This window comes from Monodelphis domestica, chromosome 6, assembly GCF_027887165.1.
Source record: "Monodelphis domestica isolate mMonDom1 chromosome 6, mMonDom1.pri, whole genome shotgun sequence".
NCBI classification, from domain to species: domain Eukaryota; kingdom Metazoa; phylum Chordata; class Mammalia; order Didelphimorphia; family Didelphidae; genus Monodelphis; species Monodelphis domestica.
This window is the reverse complement of record NC_077232.1, coordinates 229,932,733-229,960,623: the sequence shown is the minus strand read 5'-3', so window position 1 is coordinate 229,960,623 and position 27,891 is coordinate 229,932,733. Positions and strand designations below refer to the sequence as shown.

Here is a 27,891-nt window from a genome sequence, read left to right as displayed (position 1 = left end):
CACTGTCCCACACTGCTTAGTCAGCCATACTGTTGTCAATCCCTACATTATGTATAACAGCTCCATCTTTCTTCTAGCTCTTTGAGAGTCTGGAAAGCCCTTCCTTCTTCCTGTCAGCATCCTACAAAACATTCGAAATCTCTTGGCCCACTTTGCCTAAGAAACGTTCCCTAATTATTTTGTCTTCCAGTGTTATTTGACTCCCTTAAACTCCAAATACTCTTAAAGAATCAAAACATTGGCCATTGCCTTATGTTGCTTCCCCCATGGATGGAAGAGAGTTCTCCTTATGTGTGTCCTTGGCTGCCCTTTATTTCCCCATTTGTTACTTTTATATCCTGAGTAACATGCAAGAAAATTAATAAAGAAACTGTCATTGTAAATTGAATACGGAAATTGTAAAGACTTTGAGGGTGGAGACTTTTCCTATGCTTCTCATATATTCCAAAAGTCTTAGTGTAATATGAAGATATTAATGTGGCCTCCTACAGCAATGAGTATTTAGTAGGCAATAAATAAATAAATGCTAGCTAATTAACTAAAAAGGAGGTACCATTTAGAACACAAATACATTTGCTATTATTAGAAAAAAGATCCCCCTTTTTTGGGAGCATGAGATAGAGAGGCATGATGGGAGGTATTTCTCTATATGTATGTCATTAGTTAATGTCATGTTTACATGTCTGTTGACAACTGAAATTATTTGTTTGAACTGAGGTCTCCTTAAGTTTACCATTATCATGACTTGTCTGTCAGGAAGAGTCAGATTATAGCTGAATTCCACAAGTTAAATAAAGCCTCCCATTTCTTACCAGGGAAGACTGGTCACATCCAGTGTTTCGACTAAGAAATTCAATTCCACCCAAGAAATATTTAATAAGGAACTACTATGTAATGCGCAGGGCTCTGTGTTAGGCACTAGGACGAGAGACAAATCATACATTTCTGCTCCCGAGTTCAGTATGGGAGACGTGATATAGGCTTAAATACATGTGATGCAAATGAGAATGGAATAAAGGTGAAGAAAAGAGTGAGAGATAATGGTCTAAGAAAAATCTGAAAGGGGAGACATTAATTCAGTTAAATGAATCAGGGAAGGCTTCATGAGGAAGCAGCCAGGGAGCTAAGGGCTATAGGAAATAGATTCTGAAAAGCAGAGACTCAGATTCATATTTAATAAATGATAAAATGTCTATTCTATATATGGTGCTGGGCAAATAATAGGAAAAGGACTGGGTGTGTGTCTAGCACACCATGTGTTCTTATGCCAATAAATAGCTATTTTTTAGAGGAGCACAAAATCTCCTCCCCTTTGAAGAATCCCAGGATCACAGATTTAGAGCTAAAAGGGACATTTGAAGTCATTGAGTCTGATTTCTTAATATTACAGATGATTTCCCGATGCTCAGAGTTTAAGCAACTAGCCCAAGCACACTCAGCCACAAAGAGCAGAGCTGAGATTCGAGCCCAAGTAACCACCCTCAAAAGCTAGTACTATTTCTATGAGAACAATACATAGGAATGAGACTTAAACTCCAAACCAACCCTATATCTAATTAGATCTTTTTCCATTCATTCCCCGTTTTTTATATGACTAGATAAAATAATTTTATCTTCCTAAAAAATCCTTTTTTAAAGAGTTGCCAAAAGTTTTTTTGATTTCAAAATGTTAAACTATTTCTAGGTACTTTAATCATACAGAGACATATGTCAGAATATGAAGCACTCAGATGACACAAAATTGATTGTCCTTACCATTTGAGCAGTCTGGGCCAGTCCAGTTTGGGTCACAAGTACAGGTGCCACTTTCCTGAAGGTATGTTCCATGCCCAGAGCACTGGTCTGGGCACATGGTCTTCAGGATCTCACAGTTGTTTCCACCCCATCCTGGGTTGCAGTGGCATTCTCCATGGATACACACCCCATGATTAGAGCAGCCAGGGTCTAAACAGTCAGCTGTAAAGAACGGAGAATAATTTGACTAAAGAAATCTGGAAGGTATAAGAACATCTAAATCATCAATAATTTTTCAAACAGTCCCTGCCCTCAAGGAGCTGATACTCCACTAGGAGAGCCCACCTGTACATATAAACATATATATATATATATGTATACACACACACACAAAGACAGATTTAGGGGAACCTACTAACAGACTGAGGGATGAGGGGGTGGAAATCAGGACAGACTTCATGTAGGAAGTGACTTTTAAGTTGAGTCTTGAAAGAAACCAGGGATTCTAAAAGGCAAAGGTGAGGGCATGGGGGATGACCAAAGAAAAGATAGACAGAGGAAATGGATTGATGAGTTAGTTGTGTGTGAGGGAATAGTAAGAAAATCCAGAATAATTGGATCAATGAATACTGGATGGAGAATGTCCAATAAACAAAAAGACAGAAAAGGTAGGCTGGGTCTCAGTTCAGAACAAGAGCTCAATTCCATTTACATGCAGTCAGACACATATTGGGTGTCCTGATGGCAACTGTCCAGCAACCAGAATCTGTTGACAAATTCTGAAGAAGCCATTGTTAGTGTCTGGAAGAATTACACAGAGAAACAAGTGACATCCTAGATAAGAGGCACCAACAGCCTCAAAGCCATTTAGGTAATTGAGAATCTTGGGAGGATTTGTAATTTTCCTGAATTATACTGAGATGCACTTAAGGTTTCAGACTTTTGCTCTCTCTTCTGCCTAATCAGAAAAGAATAAGTATTGGATTCTCTGTAACAATCAGTATCCACTGACCTAATCCACTAAGACAGAGTTCTGACAGCTGGGTAGGACCCTCAACCTGTTTGAGAAATAAATGAGTTGCATACTCTCTAGCCTTCTTAATTCACTTTAATGTGCTTTAGATGACAAGATTTAATTTAGCAATTTGACTCAATAAAACTTTACACTTGTAGGGTCAATGGTCTGAAAATTTAATTCCAGAGGCTTAATTGCATTACTTTGTACGTGCAGATCAATAAAATCAATTTGATTGAAGAAGGAAAATGGTGCTTTTCCCTTTAAAAAAATAATTTGAAATTCAACAGTGCTCTACATTGTAGCATCATGAATGTCATCATCAGATACTGTTCTGGGATTCACAAATTATGTGATACTCTACATGACATCAAAATCAGCATTGATGTTAGAAATGCCAAAAGGACTCATGAAACAAGGGAGTGACAGAATCATCCAGGAGTTAGTTCTTTTGAGATATGGGGGAAAAAATCACAGCCCTTCTAGAATCTCAGTTCATGGGTAGGTCAGGTTTCCTTTTTAAAAAATGTTTAAGTTAGGGGGAAAATGTTCTCATTCTTAAAATCTATGCTTCCATTACTAATGTGATGTTTTAGTCTTTTAGTCCATTTGGGCGGGGGGAGAGGAAAGAACTTCCTCTACTAACACAGAGTGGCACCTTCTCAAATAGGACTCGTAGTCTTAGAAAGTTGTTTTATAGGAATGGTAATCATAATGCCGCTCGGTAACACCATGGTTCCAAAATCCCAGACAATATAAAATCTCAAAGCTGGTTGGAACAGAAAAAAAAAAGGGGGGGGTGGTCCAAAGGGATAAATCCTGAACTAAGAAGTCTTTGGTGTCATAGATTTCTTTATGAGGATAACAATAGACATCTGTAAATATGTACATGTTTACCTTCTTCACAGTTTTCTCCTTTGTATCCCGAGTTGCAAGCACAAGAGCCCATAATACAAATCCCACGACCCCCACACTGAGGGTCAATACACTGGGTGGTGGGCACATCACACTCAGTCCCCTTCCAGCCGCTGAAGCAGAGACAACGGCCTTTGGAGTATTGCCCATTTCCGCTACACAACACTGGACAGGCTGCTGTAAAATAAAACATGACAGAAGAATTAACAACCATCTTTCTCATCAGGCTAGGGAAGAAAAGAAACAGCTCTGGAACAAGCCACATGGCAGTTTCTCTTCCTCAGTTACTTTCTGGACTACTTGTATTCCTGCAGCCGATTTGTATTGACTCAAGAAAGGAATTTGACTAAACACATACATACCTCTCGAACAATCGGGGCCCAGAAATCCTGGAAAACAATGGCATGTCCCAGAAACACATTCCCCGTTTCCATGGCAATTCCGGGGGCATTCGACCACAGACTCTGAAGAAAGGAGAAAGAAATAAGACTTGTATAGGCTACCTCCCACCAGAACACCAAGTAGATTCTACAACTCTACTCAATTTCGGGTACACGCGGAAGTGACTCTAGGTTCAACGACTTTTTTTTTTTTGGTAACCTCTACTTGCCGTGAGTTATTAAAACATATAAAACAGCAGAGGCATTTTAGATAGAAATTTTAAATTAAAATTTGAACATTTAAAAAATTTCATTTAATGTAATCTGCTCTCTCTAGATATTTCTTTCCCTGATATTTTCTTCCTCTCGTTTCTTGGCAGGTGAGCATTCTGCTTTATTTCTCCTGTGTTCATTACTAAACAAATTTTAAAAAATGTATTTCTCACCTTTTAACCCATACTTTGAAACGGTGGGAATTAACAAGAGTAGTAAAAAGAATCTGTGGAAACATTTCCCTCCCTCCCTATTCAACCTGCTGTTTAGGTTGTAGTTTTGCAGAAATGCTCCGAAGACTGTTCTTACCTATAACGATGGTATTAAAAGACACCTGCTCGACATTTTTCCCATCATTATAAAAAGCCAAATGCCAGATTCCAGAATCCAAGTACTGTATGAAACCAGCCTCGTGAAGGCTGACGGATCTCGTCTGTCGACCGGCTCTTTCTGACTCAAGCAGGTTGCGCTGTTCTCTCGCAATTAACCTGCTGCCATCCAGAAGCTCCACAAAGTCATACTGTGGAAGGAGGAAGCAAAGCCCATTAATAGCCAGCAATTATAAATGATTTTAAAATATTATTATTTTTAAGAAAACCCCTTTCTAATAAGTACAGCGTTGGAAGAAAGTTCCAGCTAGATAGCTAGCTCCAAAGGGCAAAAAAAAAAAAAAACAAAAAAAAAACCTATGTGTGTCCACAAGGGGAAAGGTTTAGACAATAGCTTCCCATCCGTCACTGTTGAAAATAGCAAAGTATTCATCCTCTCATATGATCTCAAAGCACTCACCACTCCTTTTAGGCACTTAAATGCTAATCACATATGTATATCTTTTTTTAAATACCATATTAAGGTCTATAAAGCATTTTATATACACCTTCATGTTTAAGCCTCATAAACTTCCTCTGTACCAGATACTAAAACCCTCATTTTACTGACAAGGAAACTGAGATTGAAACATAAAGGGACCTTAGAGTTCATTTAGTCCAAGTCTCTTTGTGTGCATGTCTGACTTACTTTTCTTGGTGCTAAGATTCTTGTGGATAGGGACTATATTTTATCTTTGTTTCTGTGTTAACATCTAGAACAGTGCTTTCTAGATATCGGATATTTCCTATGGAGTTAGTTGAGTTGTACAGTGAATAGAGCAACAGAGGAAGTCGAAAAGATCCAAGTTCAAATATAGCCTCAGATAATCGCTAATTGTGGGATTCTGGGTAATTTATTTAACCTACTTCTGCCTTAGTTTCCTTATTCATATAATAGGAATAATAATAGAAACTACCACATAGGGTTTTTGTGAGAATAAAATGAGATGCTATTTGTAAAGAATTTGCAAAGTTTAAAACAGCATATAAAGTGCTATTATATATAAAATATATATTGTGTCCAAGAATATATGTGATATTTATTATGTCCAAGAATATATGTGATGTATATATATATGACATATGTAATATTATTATGATTAAATGGTTTTTAGTTGAATGATGGCTGAATTTCCATTGCAGTGAAACCATATGCATAAATACATATACATATACATACATACATACACACACATCTATATCTCCCCCACTTCCCTTGTAGGACAGCAGACTTTCTAATGCTGTTTAATCTTGGAATTGTCTTCTCACTAATCAATTAATCAACAAGCATTTATTATGAGCTTACTTAATGTGCCACACTCTATGGGGATACAAAGAAAAAGCAAAAATGGTCCTTGGGTTTGAGGAGTCTACGTTCTTGAAGAATGTGAATGATCACAGAGTTTCAGAGTTGGAGAGAACATCAATAGCTTTCTAGCCCAACCCATTCCCCATCCCCCCATCTCTATACCCATCATAACAAATGATGGACAATTGGCTTATCCTGAAAACTACCAAAGAGGAATAACCAACTATTTCCCAAGGCAAGCCATATCAATTTTTGAATAGTCCTCACCTTTTCTGACATTTAGCCTAATTTCTTCTCTTTAAAATTTCTACCCATTGCTCCTGATCTCCAAAATGCATGGAGGCTAATCTTTCTTCCACACTGAGGAAGGTTTGAAAATTAGGGACATGGCCATCTTGTTTTCTGGCAAATATTCCAAGGCTAACATCCTTATTTTAGCTAGACCACCAGACACTCTGGCAAGACCTTTCAGAGTCTTATGACTCTCATGTTTATCCCACAATTTTTTAATTCTTCACACATACAAATTTCCCTCTCTGCTTCTTATGAGTTCCTTGACTCACTGAAGACTCAGTTCAAGCACCACCTCCTAAAAAGGCTTTTCCTGACCATCCCAGCTGCTATTGTTTCCTCCACCACCTTCAAATTCCCTTATAATTACTTGATCAATATTTTCTTTATCTGTGTCTACATCTAAAACAGTGCTTTCTGTATCCTAGATATTTCATATGGAGTTAGGTAGGTTGTCCAGTGAACATGTGGACATGTTGAATGTAAGCATCTTGAGGGCAGAAACTGTTCCATTTTGTCTTTAGGTTTTCCTCATTTAGCATGGTGCTTGACACAAAGTAGGCACCTAACAAATGCCCATTGCTTGATTACAAGTAAACCAATAAACCAAAACTACATAATAACAAGCTATCTATATGCTTCTGATAAAAAGAAGACCAATTGCAAAATTAAACTAATTGAAAGGACCGAAGCATAGGCAATAACACCAACCACCTTCAATAAGTATTTGTGAACAGCCAATTATCATTCAATTTAATCTGTTTTGTTAAGAACAGTCATAAGCGTCCAGGACTGGATACATTTAACTGCTGAATTCTGCTGAAATTAGGAACAAATTCTGTAAAATTTAGGCTATAATTGTGTGGTTAAAATTGTGCACATAGAGAAAAGCCCTGTAAAGAAGATAACACCGAAGAAGCTTCCTATTAGACTTTCATGAAGAACAATTTAATTTTAAAGTAAGTTTCTAATAGCTGAGGGTTATTCAGTTTCCATACTTTAGTTTGATGCTTCCTGGGAGAAAGAAATCTATGGTGAAAGGTGAATTAACAGAGAAAAGGAAGGAAGGTAGGAAGGTAACAAGCATTTATTAAGTGACTACTATGGGGCAGGGTGTTAGGCTTAGCATTTGCAAATATTATCTCATTTGAGCCCAACAACAACTATGAGATGGGGGCTACTATGAGCTCCATTTTACAAATGATGAAGCAGAAGGAGATGAAGTGACTTACTAATGGTCTCAAAGCTAAGAAATATCTGAGGTTGGACTTGAACTTGGATCTTCATGACTTATGTCTTCATGAACTTAGATCTTCATGATCCAGGGCTCTATCTCCTGCATCTCCTAGGAATCTGTCTATCCATCTTTCTCTTTGTGTTTGTGTCTCTTTCCATGTATCTTACATAGTTCAGAAATTTCTCAAATAGGATTTTATCCAAAGTCTACAGGACAGTGAATTATTATTTAAAAGACACACATACACATACTTCAATGTCTAGTCCAGTGTATGGCACATAATGAATGCTTGTGATTGGGTAACTGAAGTCGGGATAAAATCACCTCATGGACCATGAGTATTAATGAATGGTAGTGTTGGCATCAGACTGGGAAAAAAAGAGTTCTGGGTAGTGACCAAAACCCAATGGCCTTTGCTATCGGACAGAACGTAAGATAGCAAATATTGACCTTCTTTCTTTAAATATAGAAAGTATTTTAAGAATGCTGGACTTAATAGTCTGAAGGTCTAAGTTCACCTCTAGGCTTTGACAGTGACCAACTACACGATCCTTTTGACCTCTACGGGCATCAGTTTACTTTCTTCTAAAATGAGGTCTTTGCCCCATCTACCTCAGAGGGAGGTTAGGAAGATGTAATGATTAGCTAATGCATGGGAAGTGCTTTGTAAATCTTAAACATCTATATGAATGTGAGGTGGACTCTTGATAGAATAGAGGAAGCTAGACTTGAAGTCCAAAGCAGCTGGTCTCTGACAAAGACTGGCTGTATGGCCACAGACAAACCATTCAGCCTTTCAGTGTCCTCTGCAAATCTTAATCAATCCATCAGTCAATAAACAAGCATTAAGCCAGGCAAATGCTCCTGAGATATAGAAGTGGTATGCACTGGACTTGAAATTTCAAATCTATAGGGAACTCCTGGGGGGAGGGGGACTAAGAGAAATCTTCTCAATTTATAGTCTCTGAGAGTAATCTAGAACATGAAGGGGTTAAGTGACTTGTTCAAGTCACAAAGCAAAGACAACAGTTACTGACTTCCAGGACTTACACTCTACTGAGGGCAACAACAAAAATCTCTACACATTACTACTACCACTATTAACACTTTACTACTACAACAATAATGGTGAAGACGATGACTTCTCCTCCTCTTCCTCCTCCTACGCTACATGCAAAATATATACTAAGCATATACATAAAATAAATACAAGATGATTTTTTAGGGGAAGTGATCAGAAGAGGCTTCATATAGAAAATGATAATATAGCAGAGTTTTCTTAGAAAATGAGTTACAGAGCTGAATTTCTATAATGGGGAGTTCCCCACACAGATGAATTCACAGATCGCACACTTCCCTCCTCCCCCCCAACTCTTTTTCTATATCCAAGGATGGCACAAGTTCATAATAATATGGCACAGGGCCTGGATCTGTGGATCCGCTGGAAAATAGTATAAAAATTCACAACTCCTAGAGGAGAAAACTCCCCCTAATCAGGTAGCTTGGCATCTTCTCTGTCAAGTAAGAGGCTTAGAGAGTCACCTAAAACAGAGGGGTCAACTGGGAACTGTTTAATAAAATAAATAAAATACGACCCAGATAATGTTCATTTGTGTTTTTTTAAGTCAATATGTGGCCTTTAGACATCTGGTCCATTTTGAATTTTAACACCACTGACCTGTGAAAGACTTACAAGGATATTTGAGGTCTTGATAAACATTAAAAACATGTTTTTTTCAACTCCATCTATAAAAAAATATGGCTAAAGAAGAGGCAATGATTAGGATACAGAAATGGATGATTTTTGGAACTTCTTCATTAATATACTATATTTTATTATTTGAACTCCTCCTTTTCCAATATTTACGTAATTATCCCTGCTTCCATTAGGCATCTGGTTTCTTGCTAATAAAATCTGGAATCCTTGTTGGGGAATAAGATAACTGATTAAACTCTCTCTGGTTTGGGGAGAGGGGGATAGGGAGCAACTCACATGTCCAAGTATAGATTAGCAACTGATGGAAAAGAGCCATCATAGAGAACTAGGATGGCAATTCCAAGAACTAGAGAAACTGAGGCAAGGAGACAATGCCTGAAGTAGAAGCAAGGTCAAAACTGTCCTAGTAAGAAATAAGGATTTTATGTACAAAAGAGAATGACTTTTATTTGTGACACCTGCTAGCCTCACTAGTGCAGGTATCTTTTAACCCTGAATTTCCTTTAGAATTCCCATTACTGGATGAACTTGTAAGTCTTCTCCACTCCCTAACCCCCTGAAAACCCACTATCCTATAATCTTCTGGTGAAATATAAATAGCAGCATGTCAGGTCCAGGTTAGAGTTACAAAGTAAGACTTAATCCAGTTGTTTTGGGAAAATCTATCCAGTGTTCTTATCATTCAAAAAATTTAAATATTTACTCAAGCAGGTAAAAGGGAAGCAAAAAATTACGTAGAATAATTTTTTTCTTGTCACATTGTATAAAGGATCCCATTTTTCTTATCATATAACAGTTTCAGAAAACAAATGGAAACCAATTCTGAACAAGTCTCTTATAATTGCTGAAAGGAGGCCAGAGGAATGTTATTGAAATGATGTCCAAATTGAAAAAGATCCTCTTTACCTCACATGCCCTCCCGTATCACCTTTACAAATCTCCACTAACAGCAATGAATATAAATGGGAAAAGTATGGCTGACTCTGGGACTATGCTGACTTTTAAGGTATATCAGGAGTTTTGCCCCCCACCTTCTCACACTTCCTTCTAATAGGTCTTACAGGGCTTCATATATACCTGGATAGTTCTTAATTGCTAGTTTCAGGTTCTTTCTGTCCTATTATTTTTTGCCTGTCCAAGGTGGACTGGTATGCTATTTACAACCTCCTGTCCCTTTTGGTGAACTCGGGTTTCATTCTATTTATGCCCTTTGGATTTAATTCCTTTCTCTTTCTCCATCATTGGACTTTTCTTTAAGTAACAAATATTTTCTTATTTAATATTCACAATAACCCTGGGAGAGAGATGCTATTATTATACCCATTTTCCAGATGAGGATGCTGAAAGGAGACAGAGGCTAAGTGAATTGTATAGGATAACACAGCTAGAAATTGTCTGAGGTCAATTTTGAACTTGGTTCTTCCCAATTCCAAGTTTGGTGTTCTCTAACCACTACATGACCTAACTGCCTCTCATCATTGGAGTTTGCCTGAGCCCACAATAGCTGGTCATTTACCTCTCTTCATTCTCTCAATGGAGTGCTCAACAATGGTCACATTTAACAAGCTTTTACTCTTAGAGTGTGAAACACTGACTTCATCACCTATTCTTGCTTTTTTCCCTCCCAGCTTCTGTTGAGGGCATCCTTGATAAAATGCAAGAAGGAAGCAGATGGCTTTCAGAAAAGATTTGCAACAGATGATATCTCCATGGTCACACAACTGAGTGAAAGGTGTATAGAACCAAAGACTGCTCAGTGTTTATTGTTTCTCAACTATTAAAGAAAAATGGACTCACTAAAGCAGAATGCAGCCTTAAAGGCTTTCCTCCACTGAGGTGTATTTCATACATCCGTGTATGAAATTACTTTATAGACACAACTCCAGAGACAAATTTATTCAGTGACCCCCTAATTAGCAACACCAAGTCAGGGATACAGCAGGAAAATACGTGCTTAATAAGGATTTCTCTACTATCAAGGATGTCCTGCAGAGGCTCCAAATGGAAGAGGGATTCCCAATAGATCAAATTCATGAACTTACTTAAAAGATATTTTAATAATTATATTTCAATATAATTGGTTTCCTTTACATCTTATTTCATGCATTTCAAAACATTCTGAGGAAGGGGTCCATAGGCTTTCACTATAAGCAGCCAGGAGATGCCATTGTGCACAGAGCACTGGCCCAGGAATCAGGAAGCCCAAAGTTCAAATCTGGTCTTAGATTTAAATTAGCTTTGGACCTCCTTAAGGAAATTCACATCCTTAAGAGAATGCTTAATAATCCATAGAGGAAAAAGCAAAGGGATAGTGTGTATATTGTCTGATCATGACATTCAGCTAAATGAGTAGTTCTCTGAGACTGTCCATCAGTATGTTTAACCTGAAAAGGCTCTGCAGGTGGACAATAAGCTGGGCCTAGAGTTTAAAAGGAGGAAGAGACTGTGCCGTAGTGTATTTGGGAAATTATCTATCACTTTCTAAGTTCCCAAGAGACTCTCTATCATTTTAACATCAATATTCATCCAGTGATAAAAGTCATGGACCACTACACTCTTCAAAGAATCTAAAGGGCAATGGAGAAATCTACAGCAGGCATAAGTAGGTTTCAATTTATTATCAACAATAACTACTCAGAAGAAGCAGTGGAAAAAGATAACCAGAAAATGTCTGATCAGAGAAAAAGATCAGCTATAGCAAGCATGAGGGATAGCAGATAATTGAGAGCTATAAATATCTCAGGAACATTAAAAGACTAAAGCTAGGACTTTCATATCATTCACATGATATACAGATACTCATTGGAAGACTGGGAAGAAAGAATGTAAGTGCCTGAAGGGCAGAGACTCCCATTTTTGTATTCCCAACCCCTTAAACAGTGCCCTGGCACATAAGAAATGCTTGTGGATCAACTGATAGAGAATGCCTCCATCAGTGAAAGTACAGACTCATTAAAGATCCTTCTTTTAATTTATATCTAGAGGAAAAAAGCTGTAGTATAAGAGAATGAACTTTGGTATTCTGGTCCTGTCTCTACCACTAATTCATTGTATAACCTTTAGCAGGTTATTCAACTTATTTGAGCCTCCAGTTTCTAATCTATAAAAAGGACAAACTTGAATTACTTGACTGTTAAGGTTCTTGCCATCTCTACTATACCGTGGTTTTATCAAACTATGATTGAGACATATTCTTCAACCTGACATCCCAAACTCAACACTAGGGGATGGGAGGAATTCAGCCCACGGCAAAATCTAGATTTGCTGCACCCTCTATACAATGTAACTTTAATTTGAGATTTGTATGGATTAAGGGTCTTATAGATGGCAAAACCATTTAAATTGTAATTTCTGATGAGATGGAGTAAGTTTACTGCATCAATGATTTAAATCTCCCCTTATTCCTTTGTTCTTATTATTTTCAGTTTATCTTCTGGACTGACTGTCTGCTCTTTTCCAGGCTCAGTTTAGTAGTAGATTTCAGGGAAGTTATAGAAAATGCATTTGGTTAGTGAAGTGGTGATTATGAAGACACAATTTTCACACTTTTGACAAAATCTACTGCTTTTCACCATAAACAGAGCCTTCTCTTCAGTGCCAACAGCTCAATCTCAAGCCTTTCTTGAGGAGGTGAACTTGCTGAAAAGAAAGAACTTTTCGGAAGTGTCCTACAAAAGCAACATGAACTGTGAGGAGAGTCTTACAGCGAGAGTTCAGGGTAATTCAAACCAAATTAATTAATGTCCAACATGGTGGCACATTTGCCTCATATAGTTTGAATGTGCTTGAAACAGAGATTGAAAAGTTTTCATCACATGCATGAATGTATTCCCCTTAATGATTTAAGCACTTATTGATGTGACTTTCACAATTTCCAGAGTGATAATCAAATGTGTCTTTTATTATACTGCAAGAGTATCACTCTAAATGTTTCTTTTTAAATATACTTTTTAAGGATAGACACTAATGACATCCTAACAGCTAAGCTCAGTAGCTCCTTTCCATCATTCATTTTCCTTGACCTTTCTGCAGGATTGATCACCAAGAGTGCCCTTTTCTTGGTTGCTCTCTGCTCCCTTGGTTTCTGTGAACTCTGTCTTGGTTCTTCTCTGACCCCTCTAGCTGTTTCTTCTCAATCCCTGGTTAACTACCCTCCATCTGAACTATAGGTGCCCTCAAAGTTCCCTTCACAGTCTTTCTGCTCATATGAGTAATTTCATGATCTCTATCAAATTAATCCAAATTCTACCTCTCCACTGGCTCCCCATTTCTCTCCCTTTCCCCCCATCCCCTCCATAGATAATGTCTCATTGTCACTTCAAACTCATGATGTCCAAAACTGAGCTCACCATAGAATTATAGTAATGTAGTGCTTGAAGTATTATGTAGCATAAAATTCTTATTTGATAGAGAAGGAAACTCTTTATTCCCAAATATGCCTCTTCTTCTAACTTTCCTATTTCTTTTTTTTTTTAACTTTACTTGCTGTCTTAGAATTGACACTGTATTCATTCCAAGGTAGAAGAGTGGAAAGGAGTGACTTGCCCATGGTCACACAGCTAGGAAGTGTCTGAGGTCAGATTTGAATCCAGGACCTTCTGTCTTAAGGCTTTGCTCTCAGTCCATTAAGCCACCTTGCTGCCCCCTTCCCTACTTCTTTTGAAAGCACCATCATCTTCTTAATCACCCAGGCTGGTAATTTCAGTCATTTTTGACTCCCTTTAATTCCTTCATATCTCATGTGCAATTAACTGCTAAGTCTTTTTGGATTTTACTTGGTAAGAGCTCTCACATTTGCCTGGCACATAGTATGAATTTAATAAATGCTTACTGACTGACTATTTCTTTTCCAGACTACCCTCCTCAGGCCCTTTTTATCATTTGCCTAGACTATTGTAACAACCTCCTAAGCATTCTCTTTCCCTCCAGACTCCTCTCTTCCAAAACTATCCTTTACAGTTATAGAGCTGCTAAATTAATCTTCCTTATATACAGGTATGATCAAGTTATTCCATATCTTAACAAGGGCTCCCTTACCTGTAGGTTACCCATACCTAGCAAAATGGCACTATCACCCATCACTCTTGTTTGATGGTGCTCTGATCCTCTTTACACTGATTAACATTCAATCAAAGAACCACAAATTCCTCAAACTCAATTCACCAACACTGGCTTCTACATTCACAAAGTCTGTCCCGAAGTTCTGAAATATACTCCTCATTCCTCTCTACCTATGAGAACTCTTCTCTTCCCTCAAGGGTTAGTCCAGTTACCCATCACAACCACCTCTGCTCATTCCTCCAGCTGAAAGTCTTCTCAAAGTTTTCTGAAGCACCTTGTCTGGATGTTCCCATTGTTCTGACCACACATCAAGCAGACCTTGAATTATATATACCTAAGTACGTATCATTCTTCATAGGAAGAATGTAAGCTAGCTGTAGGCAGAAAACACCATTTTCTTCATATTTGGATGCCTAACATACTGCCTTGTACAGAGGAAGCATTACTAAAAGCCAATGAATTGAATTACATTTTGAAAAGCATTGAAAAAACAAATGATAAATAGTATGCAAATAGTTCTCCATCTGACATGCTAAGCTAAAATCAAAACAGCTTCCCTAAATAGGAAACCTCATGACACCCGCTTGACTCTGATCGCCATCTAACAGTCCATTCTGCTTGCAGCCTGATGAATGTTCCCATTCCGAGATCCCTTATTTATTTAAAAAGTAACTGCCCTTGGCAAACAGTTCTGCATCAATTTTAATTTTAAGGGTAGGTGATTTTTAATTTCTGAACATGAAAAACACCTGACTAATTTCCTACCATAACTTTTAGTATACGTATCAAAAATGTGATGATTATAATTATGGAGTTGCTGCCCTGTGAAGTGTAAGTTCCTTATCACACTATGAGCCCTTAAGCGGAAGGCAGTTGATTAAATATCAGGGATGTGCTAAAAACTTTCCTGTATCAGTGAGAGGCTGGATGAAATGAGGTCCGTTTGGATGCTAACATTCTAGGAATATCTGCTATGAAGACAGTTGAATCTTAGTGCATAGAGTTAGAGCTAGAAGGTACCTTAGAGGCCATTGTTTTAATGCCCTCATTTTGCAGAAAAGAAAGATGAGACCCAAGGAGGTTAAGTTATTTGCCCAAGGTCAAAGGCAGGATATGAACCTAGGTCCTCTTACTTGTGATAAGGAAGAGATAATAAGTTTGCAAGAGGACAGAGGCAGGAGACCAACAGGGAAAGATTTCTGGACTGCATAAACAGTGCTTTCTTCCCCTACCCCCAACATTATGCTGTTATATAGGAATGATACTACATTTGCTTCTCCACAAAGACTTTGTTGCCTTTCAGTAATTTATTTCTTTAGTTTGGGAATAAAGTAATGGCATGAATGACATGGACAAGAATTAAATTTTAAGGCCATTATGACCATCCTGATATAATTTCCAATGCCACTATTTTTATTTTTTTTATTAATGGATAATAATAATTAGGGCATAACTGTATTTAAGAAGATGAATCCCAATTTGAAATGGATTGCTAATTTATCAAATTAACATTTATGAAGGGAATCACCTCATCATTAGTTTTGCAGAGGAAAGATCCTTGGTGTTTGAGTCAGGAGATTTGGGCTCAAATTCTGGTTGTGTGATCCTGGTCATATAATTTCCCGAGTTCAAATTCTAGTTGTGATTCTTGCTGCTTGTGTGATCCTGGACAGATAATTTCTTCTCTTTGGGCCTCGGGTTCTTCATCCCTTATCTGTAATAACTTGCATTCCCTTCCTCACAAGGGTGTTGTAATGGAAGTTCTTTGTAAAATTTAAGGCTGGTTAAAAAGCTTTCCATTGGGGGGCAGCTGGGTAGCTCAGTGGATTAAGAGCCAGTCCTAGAGATGGGAGGTCCTAGGTTCAAATCTGGCCTCAGCCACTTCCTAGCTGTGTGACCCTGGGCAAGTCACTTGACCCCCATTGCCTAGCCCTTACCACTCTTCTGCCTTGGAGTCAATACTGTGTATTGGCTCCAAGACGGAAGGTAAGGGTTTATAAAAAAAAAAAAAGCTTTCCATTGTTATTTTTTTAAAAACACTTAGTTGTGTATTCAAATTATTCTTACCATGGATTAGTTCACCTTCACAATCTGCTACACTACATTTATAAAAATAATCAGATTAACTGCAGAAGGCAATACTTTTCTTTCAAAAGGAGATGTAATAATCTCACGTGAAAAGAAAACAGAAAACGGAAGCCAATGCTATCTTCATTCATGATTTTCCACACTGTGAAGAATCAGTGCAAAAGAGGCCAGTCTGACATAAGGCTCATGTCATAAAACTGAATAACCTAAAACAAAACATGCAAACTGGTAGTTTTCGTCTTACTGACCACAGCAGGTAAGCTCCTCTTACCTGGGTATGAGAAGGTGGTAAACCTTTGCGGCCATATACTCCAATCAGTGCATCCTTCTGGAGAGAGATATTGAATTTAAGAAACTGTGGCTGATCAATAAAGAGCTGTGACCTCCAGAAAATCCCTGGAGGAACCTCTTGAATTGCTCTCCGGCCAATATCAAGTTCTCCCGAATCTATGGTGTTATTTTCTTGTGCAAATCCACCTAATTTTCCTGTGTGTAAAGATATCCACAGGGGGATGAGAGAAAAACAAATGAATAGATTATTAACCAAGTCACTTTTACAAAACAACAAAACCCTCTAGTATACCACATTCTTACTACAGCTAAAATGCTACCCAAGGATGTTCACTTTAAAGACTCACATTTGCATCAAGATATTTTGGGTTGTCAGTCCTGGTCCAACACATTCCTTGAGATCTTTAAGTCAGAATCCTTTGACTTTCCCCACGACATGCCTATTACTGAAGCTGCTTTCACACCTACCCTCATTCTTGTTCACTAGGAACATAATTATCTTACAAAGTATGTCTTGTTATTTTTTAGGAGGGATTAACTCTGGTACTAATCAGTCATTTGAAACATGCTGGAAAGTGTAAATTGAGGGGAAATGGATTATTCCAACTCTCAAGGCAACCTGGAAGTAAACAATAACAAAAGCAACCAAAGGAATGGAACTAAGCATTTTTTTTCCAGAAATATAATAATGTAAGAGCAGCATTGGATGTAGAAGTGAAGAGGGTGAAGAATAAAGAATAGAGGGCAAGTTTCTATAAGCATATATTTTGGAAGAGCAAAACTTATCCTTTTGTGCACATCTCTCCCCTCAACTTTCCCTGAAATAGGGTTTTCTTTTCTATTTCATGCACTGTCTACTCATCTTCAATTTTTTCCCCTGAAACAATGACATTCTTTTAGTATGACCTTTTAGCATTGCTACAGGTATAAGGCAAGTTCCCAGATAGAAGGGATTGTTTTTTATATGTGTGTGTATTATTGTTTTATTTTTGGTGGTGGTGGTGGTGATGGTCAGGGTCTTTGGGTGTCTACCACTGAATATACAAAGATCAAAAAAAAAAGGAAAAAAAAAGGCTTTCAGCCCCCTGAGAACTTACATCATATTATGAAATAAAGGGGAAAATAACATGTAGGGTTGTTTTTTTTTTCACTCATGGATTTCTGGCAGTTCAATGATTCTTAAATTCTCTTTCCCTGAACTGTTTTCCAGGTCACTTGTATTCACTAGGAGGTACCTTACATTTTCTTCTTTTTTTTCAGTATTTTGACTTTGTTTCAATATTATTATTAACTTGGCTTCCGTTATTTATTGTAATAATAATCATTAATATAATAAATATAATATCAGCATATACATCTGTTTCGTCAGTTCTAATCTTCAGAGTTCTTTTTCTTGGGTATGGTTCTGTACCTCTTGTTCCAAGCTATTAATTGACTTTCCATAGCTTTCTTCCATAACCTATTGCTTTACATCTTCTAGTAATTCTACTTGGGCTTGTAAGAAAGCTGCATGTTCTTTTTGAGGCTCTGCTTATAGAGGTTTTAGAATCATTCTCTGCTTTTGGATTTATGCCTTGAGCTTCTCTGTTACTATAACTTTTTATGCTGGGATACTTAAAAAAATCCTTTTTTCTCCCCTCATTTTTCTTGACTTCCTGCTTCTTGACTTCCAACTTTATTTTTGGGCTAGGGTCCATAAATTTCTTGAGAGAGTGTCTGGGCTAAGCTTTAGTCTTCAAAAGTCCTTCTGATTCTTTTTTGGAACAGTGATGTGTTATTCCAGGATCTCAATGGGGAAGGGTTTAGTGCTCCCAAAGTAACGTAATCCAGGACATAGACTGCTGACTGCTTTCCTGGTCCAAGATCTGCATGTTTCTGATCCAGATTTCAGGAGTCAATCACTATCAGCCCAAGGGGAAGTGTGTAGGTTTGGAGTAACTAAACTACAAGGTTCTGCTTTAACCTGAGATTCCTATTCCACTATCAGCTTCAGTCTGGGCTAGAGGTTAGAACTCAGTGAGTCTGCTCTGTTTTTAGGATCAGAATCCAAATTTGTTCTCTTAATACATAGCAAATATCTGAATGGCAAGCATTCATCTCTACCTCTCCTGGGCTCAGTCCACTCTGGATATGTGATTCAGAATTGGGTAGTGAGTGACAGCAGCCAGATAATTTTTGCTCCTCCTATGCCTTGCATCCTTGGCATCTCTTCCTGCCCTGTGCTTCCTGTCTACCCTTTTTCAGCCTCTCAGTCCCTGGGGAGTATAATGCTCTGGACTCCTCAATACACCCGTCCCCAGTGTCTCTCTTTGCTGACATGGGCTGGAAAAAAATGACTCACTCTTGACACTTTTTTGGATTTCCAAATAAAAATTCAATCTAGTGGGCTTTCTAGATCTTTGTGGAGAAAAATGTGGTGGAATTTGGTTGTATTCCTTTCATCCACTTAGCTATCTTGGTTCTGCCCTCTGGACTAAATGATTTCTAAGCTTTCATCCAGTTTTCACATTCTAGAATTCTATGCTAACAATTTATTTGTCACGTTTCATTTTACATTTCATTTAACAAATATTTATTAGGAACCCACTAGAGGCAAGATCTATGCTGTTAGGGGTCAATGGTGAAGTAAGATACAACCTCAACCTTCAAGAAATTTTAAATCTAAGGATTATTCACTTAATGCACTATACATAGCCATTTTTAAAAAAAAGGTAGCTTTTATCGGTCACCTAGATCAATGGACTACACATAGCCATTTTTTAAAGCTAGCTTTTATTGGTCATCTAGAATATTTCTAGATCAATGGAGTCAATTTTCTTCATTGATAAATGTCAAAGAAATTAGGAAAGTCAATCTCTTGATCTCTTCAAATGATGTAATATATTCTCAAATCAAATGATAGAGGAACACAGAGTCTTGGATAAAAGAGGGGAGTGTTCCTATTGGTACTTGAAGCAAAAAGGCCAATGGGAGTGTTCTCCCAGTATTTTTTGGCACATAACCTATATATACTTTGGAGCCAAATATAAATTTTTTCATATTATTTGCTCTGTGGGAACATTCACAACAGTGTTTATCTCCTTTAATTCCAATAAATAATATGTGATGATTCTTTGGATCACCTCTAGAAATGAAACTGAAAATGTCTAATCAGACAATATGTACCTCCTACTGATCACACCTACTGTGGTGAATCAATTGATTCTGAATTAAGCTTGTTTTACTGTATGACTATTTTAAAAGACAGGTGTAGGTACTTTCATTAGGATCCATAATTACAATGGAAGGCATACAGACTCTGGACATTTTTCATTTCTTTCAATCTCCTCAGTCCAGCAGTTTAAATGAGTTCAGCCTTCCTGCTTGTAGCCTTCAGGTCTGAACTTCAGGGGACTGTGGTCTTACTGTGGAGGATTCTTGTCTCAGTAAATCCCTTCCCACTCAGAACTAACAGCTTGGCACTACTGATCTTTAAGTCACAGTGCTTTAATTTGGTCAAACCAAGTGTGGTAGCTGATCTTAGCATTTTGAATGCTCTGTATTGATTGTAAACACACCTGGAAGTCAGCAGGGTCTGGACACAGATTGATAAACTGGGAAAATAATCCTATATCCCATTCCACTGTTGCCTATTCTCCCACTTATAGAGAAACTTGGGCATAGGAATCTCTCATTGTGTTCTGAATTGTGGAAAGCTTTGAAATCAGAAGACCTACAAAAGCTGGGTTAGTCCTAGGTATTCCTTTCATTTGTTTTTTTTTAAATAACTTATTTGTTTATTAATCCAGTTAATTCTCTCCCTGCCTGCTCTCCCTCCATTAGAGAAGGCATAATTTGACCAAAAGAGATCCACACTCACAAATATAAAACTATGTCTTATTTTATTTATCAGTTCTTTCTCTGGAGATAGATACACACAAGACATTCTTCAAACAGAATTCTCTTGGTTCTACTTGTTTTGCTCTTTGTAATTTCATGTAGATCTTTTCATGTTTTTTCCAAAATTAATCTGTTCACCATTTCTTATGGCACAGTGATAATCCATTATAATAACATGCCACAACTTGTTTAACCACTCCCTGATGGATGAGCATCCCTTTCATTTCTTATTGAGCACAACAGCCTCCAGTGCCTAAACCTGGGAATTTCTCTCCCCATTCTAACCTTCAAACAACACTTAAGATCTCTACAACTTTCAGAAGGAAAAAAATGGAGGAAAGGCAGAAAAATAAAGAAATGGGGCCAATGGATCCTCCATTATCCTCATCTCAAGGCAGATAGGTTTGGAATCAAGACGATCAAAGTCTTCACAGTAAGGATGAGACTCCCACATCTTGAAACACAATAGAGCATTGCCTTGAAGGCTTTCTAAATGTGTCCCATGGAGCTGGAATGTGGGAACACTAGCATTCTGTTTCCTTCTAAACCGATTTTCCTTTCATCAGTAAGTATGTGTCACAACAGTCTTAATGTCTTAAAATATAGTTGTCAGAGTGTGAAAACAGAGAGACACACACACAAAGCTATTGTTATTTCTTTCTCTTTTGTGATACTCAGTTTATATGACAAAATATCAGTAAACTGGCATTTTTAGGTAACTTAAAAAAGGTGTGGGGGGAATGGCATTATAAAAATCATTTAGTACATATGCATTTTTAGACCAAAGATGCTGTTAGCTCTCAACTAAATCTAGTTCAAAACCCAACAGAACTCAAGCTAATCAGAGTATTTAAAACTACACTGATAATTAGGAGGTTTGAGACCTGTTTGAGATATAATTTGCATTTGAAAAGCATCTAAAATTACAAAAAGTTAAAAATGTATTACATATTTACAGTATTGCATATTTACTACCCGTCGAACATGTGCATTCATCTCCCTACACTGCTTAAAATTCCAAAGAAAAAGAGGAAGAGAAAACAACCAAAAAAACCCACAAAACCCCAAACTCTTTAACTGCAACTGTGCTGAGTACAAATGATAATATAACTTCAAGTCCTTCAGAGGCATCTCTAATTAGAATGTCGGGAAGCAAGGCTAGACGCTTATTAACAATCAATAGCACATCCTCCAATCCCATGATCTAACCCTGGATTCAGACCCCTGTGTGATGTCTACATAGCTCTCTGTAAACAACTACATAGCAAAAGTTCATGCTGTTAATAAATTCCATAGACAGCACAACCTAAATGAAATTAAAAAAAACCACTGCCTTGCAAACATAATTTAATAGAAAAAAAATCAATATAACATCTAATTAAGGAACTATTATACATTACATTAACACAAAATGCTATAAACAATATTGAAAAAAACTCAATGCTATCGCTGGCCAGTTAGTCATAATGCTCTTTAATTTACATTCAATCTTTAGCCTGCTACAAATGGTTGAATGCCATTTTGAAGTCATCTGGTGTTTGAGAAAATTATTAGCTTAAGAGTAATTATGCAAAATTTATATAGAATTTGCATTTCTTTGCTTAGAAAGGAAAAATCAGATTTTCTCTACATTATACATATACACAGGGTTTCTAATTTAGTGGCACATTTGTTAGATGATGACTCTATTCAACTCAATTTCAACAAACATTTTAAAATACCTACTATGTGTGTGACATTGTAATAGGGTTGAGATGAAAATAAAATGATGATTGCCGTCAAGGACCTTATTTCTGAGACCACACTCCCCAGTGTATCTACCTTCAAATAATGGCTTTTTCTTTCCTCTCTTCCTGGATTCTGTTGAAGTTTTGCATGTATCATGTATCGCTGTTGAAATGAAATGTATCGCTTGTTCTACAGGGGTTCTGAATTCAGAATGCCATCCAAAAGGAGAACTCCAGACACCTTATCCTTCCACACTCTCAATGGGAGGTATTTTTGCTATAAAACCCTTCATCCAGAAAGTACTCTGTTCTTATTAAGTCTGGTCAGTGCTTTCTAATGTCTAGGTTTTGAAGAAGCATGGTTAGGTTTTTAATTGATAGCCCAAAAATATTCCAAGTAAATAAACAACATGTTCTCTAGGACACAGATTATAAGTGCTTGGGCACAGGGTAAGACAGATGCAAGTAGCCTGCTACTTTGTTCTCACGGTCCAGGGGAGTTGTTTCATTTCCTGTAAGGACAGTAGAGTTTGGTGGAATGACTCAACCATTGTACTCTATGTTGTCTCTCTTATAGAATGATAGATAAGATCATGGATTTAAGAGCTCTCAGAACTCCATCTAATATAACTTGGTTTTATTAGGTGAAGAAAGTGAGGTCTGAAGTGAAATGATTGGCTCATGGATAGAGAGCCAGGTCTAGAGATGGAAGTTCTAGGGTTCAAATCTGGCCTCAGACAATTTCTAGTTGTGTGACTTTTATAAGAATAACAGAGAAGGGAGAAGTTTTGAAGAAGTCAGAGGCTTGACTTTGCTTTGCAACCCAAACAATCAAGTCAAGTAATTCATTTATTTCACCTTGGGCAAGTCACTTACCCCCACTGCCTAGCCCTTACTGCTCTTCTGTCTTGGAACCAATACACAGTATTGATTTTAAGACAGAAAGTAAGGATCTAGAAAAAAATAAAGTAAAAATAGCCAAGGTAAAAAGATGGAATTTGAACTCAGGGTTTCTGAAGGAGTTGGTACTCTGTCCACTGCGATAGGTTATCTCCTTTTATTCCCCCATCCAACTCCTTTGCTATTGTTTGTGTTCTCAGATCCCAGCACTGTTCATCCTTAACATTTAGAGCTCATCCCAGACCCAGAATTCGCCTGGGAAGCAGGAGGGGCAGGTTCTATTCAACATTCTGCAACTGTTCTTGAAGCACCACATACAAGTCCTGGCTCAATATTAACTCAGAGAAAAAAGATTTCTCTGCTGAATCTCTAGCACCACAACAAGTTCCTTAGAGCTCTATTTAAAAAACAAGAATACGTAACATTGGGATGCATAAATAGGAGCGTATCTTTTAGGAACTGGGAAGTAATTGTCTCATTATACTCAGCACTACTTAGGTTCCTACTGTGCTCAATTCAAGGCTCTGCGAATTTCTTGATAGGGAGGGCTGTTAATGACTAGATTAGGTTACTAAAAGAAGTTGTGGAAGCTCTTTCCTTGGAGATCTTTAAAAACTGGATTGGATTTTTAAAATCTCTGGAATAGCTTACATGTAAGATGATTTCTCCAAAATGTTCTAGAGTGTTTGCTACTAGGGCTTGCTGGGCACTGGTAACCCTGGGATGGCATGTGAACTCATGGCTTCCACCTTAAAGGTATACTTGGTAGAGGAGGGTTTCCCTTTGCCATAAACTCATCCTATGGAGCAATGGGGGAAAGACAATCCAGCAGAGAGACTGCAAGCAGGTAGGGAAATAGTTTCTTCCTAACATCCCTTTTGCTCAATGGCTAGAATTATATATTTTTTTTTCAGGCCCAAAGAAGATGGCTTAAAATTTTAAAGCATTAGATTGTTTTCCTTTTATGACACAATGAGGCAGTTGGTGACACAACTGATAGAGAACTGGGATGGGAGTTAGACCTGAGTTCAAATCCTGCCTCAGACACTATCTGTGTGATCCTGTGCCAGTCTTCTAATGGAATTATGTGCTTCAGTTTCCTCAACTATAAAGGGGGATGATAATACCACCTATTCACAGGGTGGTTCTGAGGATCAAATGAGATAATAGTTGTAATAGGAACTTATTGCAAAATCTGGTACACTGTAGTCACTATTTAAATACCTAGTCCCTTCTCTACAATGATGTGTAGCAAGTGATTAGGAGATAGACTTCCCTAAATCACGGCTGAAAGATTTTGACTCTATGGACAGGAAATGTCTCAGATCCAAGGGTTAATTTTTATACAGAACTTTAACAGAGCTATTTTTTTGGCTCTAGACTATCTTCTAAACATAGAGAAATTATAAAGTGGTGAGTTGATTCTACGTGATCTTTACAAGTTTGATTCTACTTATAAAAGAGGGGTCCCAAGGGTTTTCATTTAACTATGGTTACTGGCTCAATAGTTTCTTCTTTACCCAAATGTTTTTATTTCTTTAAATATTCCCCAAATACATGTAAAAATATTTAAACAACCATTTAAAAATTTTTAGTTCAAATTCTCTCCCACTCTACCTACTCCTAAAGAAGGCAACTGATTTGATATTGACTATACATGTGAAGTGACACAAAACCTTTTTCCTTATTAGCCATGTTGCAAAAAAAAAGACAAAAAAATAAAACAAGAAAAATAAAGTGAAAAAAAGTGTGTTGAAATCTGCTTTCAGAGTTCATCAGTTTTCTCTCTGGAGGTGAGAAGCATTTTTTATCATGGGGTCCTTTGGAATTCTCTTGGATCACTGTCTTGATCAGAGTAGCCAAGTTATTCATAGTTGATCATTGTACAATATTGCTGTTACTATGTACAATGTTTTCCTGGTTCTGCTCACTTCACTTTGCATCAGGACATATAAATCTTCCTAGGTGTTTCTGAAACGATACTGCTTCTTCCTTCTTATAGCACCATGGTCATAATTATATACCACAACCTTTTCAGCCATCCCCCAACTGAGGGGCATCTGCTTGAATTCTAGTTCTTTTAGGCAAAACTTTCTGATTTCTTGAACTATTTGTATTTTGGAGAAAACTCTCTGAATGACTCTGAACCTATTTCAGTTTAGACTTCCGATCTTAAGTTCCTAGGGGCTTTGAAGGGAAGGGGTGTGCTACAGCTAAGTATTGAAAATTCTAGCCAACACCAAGGCTTTGTTGTGCTCCTTGGGACTCTGCAATGCAAAAAGAACTTTACATTTTCATTCTTTCTCTGTGACACTCAAGTCTAATCATCTTAAAAGTTGGTATGGAATTGCAGGAAGTGCCTTGGCCATGACTTTTGCCATCTCTTTTTAATTACAAAGTCTTCAATAAGGGTTAAGCAGTCCTTAACATTTTCTTTTTAAACAAGAGACAGTGCTGGAGCTTTGTTGACCTTACAATAGTTGAAGTGGGAGAGGGAGCTAGAATAAATATTATTTATCTTATGGGTTGTTGCTTTAGATGTTTATATATGTGTTATCACTGCAAAGTAATTAAGCATTTGTTTAAGGTAATTATACTTTCCTTAATTAAAATCTCCCACCTGCAGTTTCAATTAGGGAAGCCATTCTTCACCCCCTTTAAAGCATTTTGGAGCAGCAGTCACCTCCTAACCCAGATGCAGTCAACTTCTGACTATGAGTTTATGGTGTTTAAGGAACATGGGGCACTTTCTATGAAAAGGCCCCATATGGAGACTATTCATTATGATTATGAAAATCAAATGTCTCATAGAGTTTTGTACCCTCTCTAAGGAGTGGGAAGTATGCCACAAAGTATTATTGTTATAATAAAACAAGACAAAGAGAGGGATAAAAATGACAAAAAAACCATGAGTTATAGCAGATAACATATATATATGTATATATATATATATATAATGTTCATTAAGAATATAATAGCTTCTTCCTCACCCCTGTAAAGAAGCTACCCACACTGAGATGGGCTTTAATAGATGCCAAAGGATGAGTCAAGCACACTAGGTAAATGGAAGAATGAGGAACAAGAGCTAGAGGAAAGGGGAGACAGGGACCCAGAGACAGAGCTGCTCCATTGTGGACTTAGCCTGTTTCCTGGGAACAGGAAAAGATGACTGGAGCAGGGCATAGTTGGGTTAGATGGAACGGACCATTTAAATCCAGCCTGGCATTAAGAGTCTATTGATTTGAAAATCTATCTTAGCCTAAAGTGCCAAAATTCCTAGAGGTTTAGAGAAACTTTAAGGGGACCTAGAAAACAGGTCAATAAAATACATGCCCTTAATATACTTTGTACCTAAATGGCTTCTCTAACAAAATTAATACAGCATTTTAACTTTATGGATTTTAAGGAAGGCTTAATATACCCATGATAAAGTGAATAAAGGGATGATATATTGACTATGATCTAGTTAACTTGGGCTGAAAATATTATGCATACATACTTTGGGGACAAAAAGAGGCATAGTTAACCAACCTGAGGGCACGTAATTTTGTTACTTTGATAACTTAAAGAGAAAAGTAATTCCCACTAGTTCAGTAAAATGATTTCAAAAATAACAAAAACTCTTTTTGCAATGTTCAATTCTTTGCAAAGGTGTTTGTTGTTATTATTGTTCTAATACTCTGCCAGTAACCTCTCCCCTCTGACCCAACCTGCTCCCCCCAAAGTAGATGTGAACATGACTCTAAAACACATTCGAAGAAATGTTAAACAAGACATAAAACAGATCTGTGGGTCTTACCGTTGTCGCCAGAAGGTAATGATACGGTGTTTGTTGGCATGGTGTCAGAATTCACTTTTCCATTCTCAAAAGTGTCATTTTCAGTTTGTTGTAATTGCCAGTTGAGGCCAAAGAGATGCATTGCTGGGGGTAAAGAATACATGTTATTTAAAGGTTTCCTGCTTTTAGTTTCAGAGGCAACTGGTAGACACGTTTGTACCGAGTCATCTGCAAAGTTAAATTCTCATGTTCTGGAATACCAAAGCCAACTGCTTAATAAACATTACAAACAGTTCCTATGCACAAATACAATTGAGAAAAGGCAGTACAATATGGTAACACTTTAGTAATAATGTGATCTTAGCCAACTGGTCATTAGCAATGGGAAATTTTCAGGGAACAATAAATCATCTCCTTCCCTTGGTCTCAGCTTGATTCTTCCTCCATCATTCAAGCCAAAAATAGTCCTCTCTATTAACTCTCCCTTTATAATCTCAATGGCTATATTATAAAGTCCAACTTGGGTCTATTTCTAGAATTTTTCCTCTGATAAAACTATTTACCATAAAATAATTAACTTTCCTAAGAGGGTCACAACAAGGATGAGATCAGCAATGCAGAGTGCTCTTCTTTCTGTAGCCTGTAAGGTAGGAAGGGCCAGAGTTATATTCATTTTAAAGATCAGAAAATAGAGTCTTGGGGAAATAAATGAGTGTTTGAGGTTACTCAGCTAGTAAGAGACAGAACCAGGATCCAGACTAAACAGCCTCTTTCTGCTGGGCCACCCTGCAAAATAATGTAAAAGTTATTCAAATAACTGATTAGATTATCAAGAGAATGCAAGCCTTTTGAGAGCAGGAGCTATTTAATTTCTTTGCCCTTTTCTCCTCAGAGATGAAGACAATGCTTTGCACATACTAGTTGCTTA

The 27,891-nt window shown here is 37.4% G+C and overlaps 1 protein-coding gene across 6 annotated transcripts in view; it reads right to left on the bottom strand.

The window, feature by feature from the left end:
• TENM3 (teneurin transmembrane protein 3) overlaps positions 1-27,891 on the bottom strand; it is a 3,501,974-nt gene that overhangs the window by 161,390 nt on the left and 3,312,693 nt on the right. For all 6 annotated transcript variants that reach the window (XM_056802938.1, XM_056802939.1, XM_056802942.1 and 3 more), the window contains 6 exons: positions 26,985-27,107; positions 16,660-16,874; positions 4,627-4,837; positions 4,027-4,128; positions 3,647-3,841; positions 1,756-1,956 (listed from right to left, as the gene is read on the bottom strand). In XM_056802938.1, the coding sequence (XP_056658916.1) occupies positions 1,756-1,956; positions 3,647-3,841; positions 4,027-4,128; positions 4,627-4,837; positions 16,660-16,874; positions 26,985-27,107 (1,047 nt within the window). The remainder of the gene's footprint in view (positions 1-1,755; positions 1,957-3,646; positions 3,842-4,026; positions 4,129-4,626; positions 4,838-16,659; positions 16,875-26,984; positions 27,108-27,891) is intronic.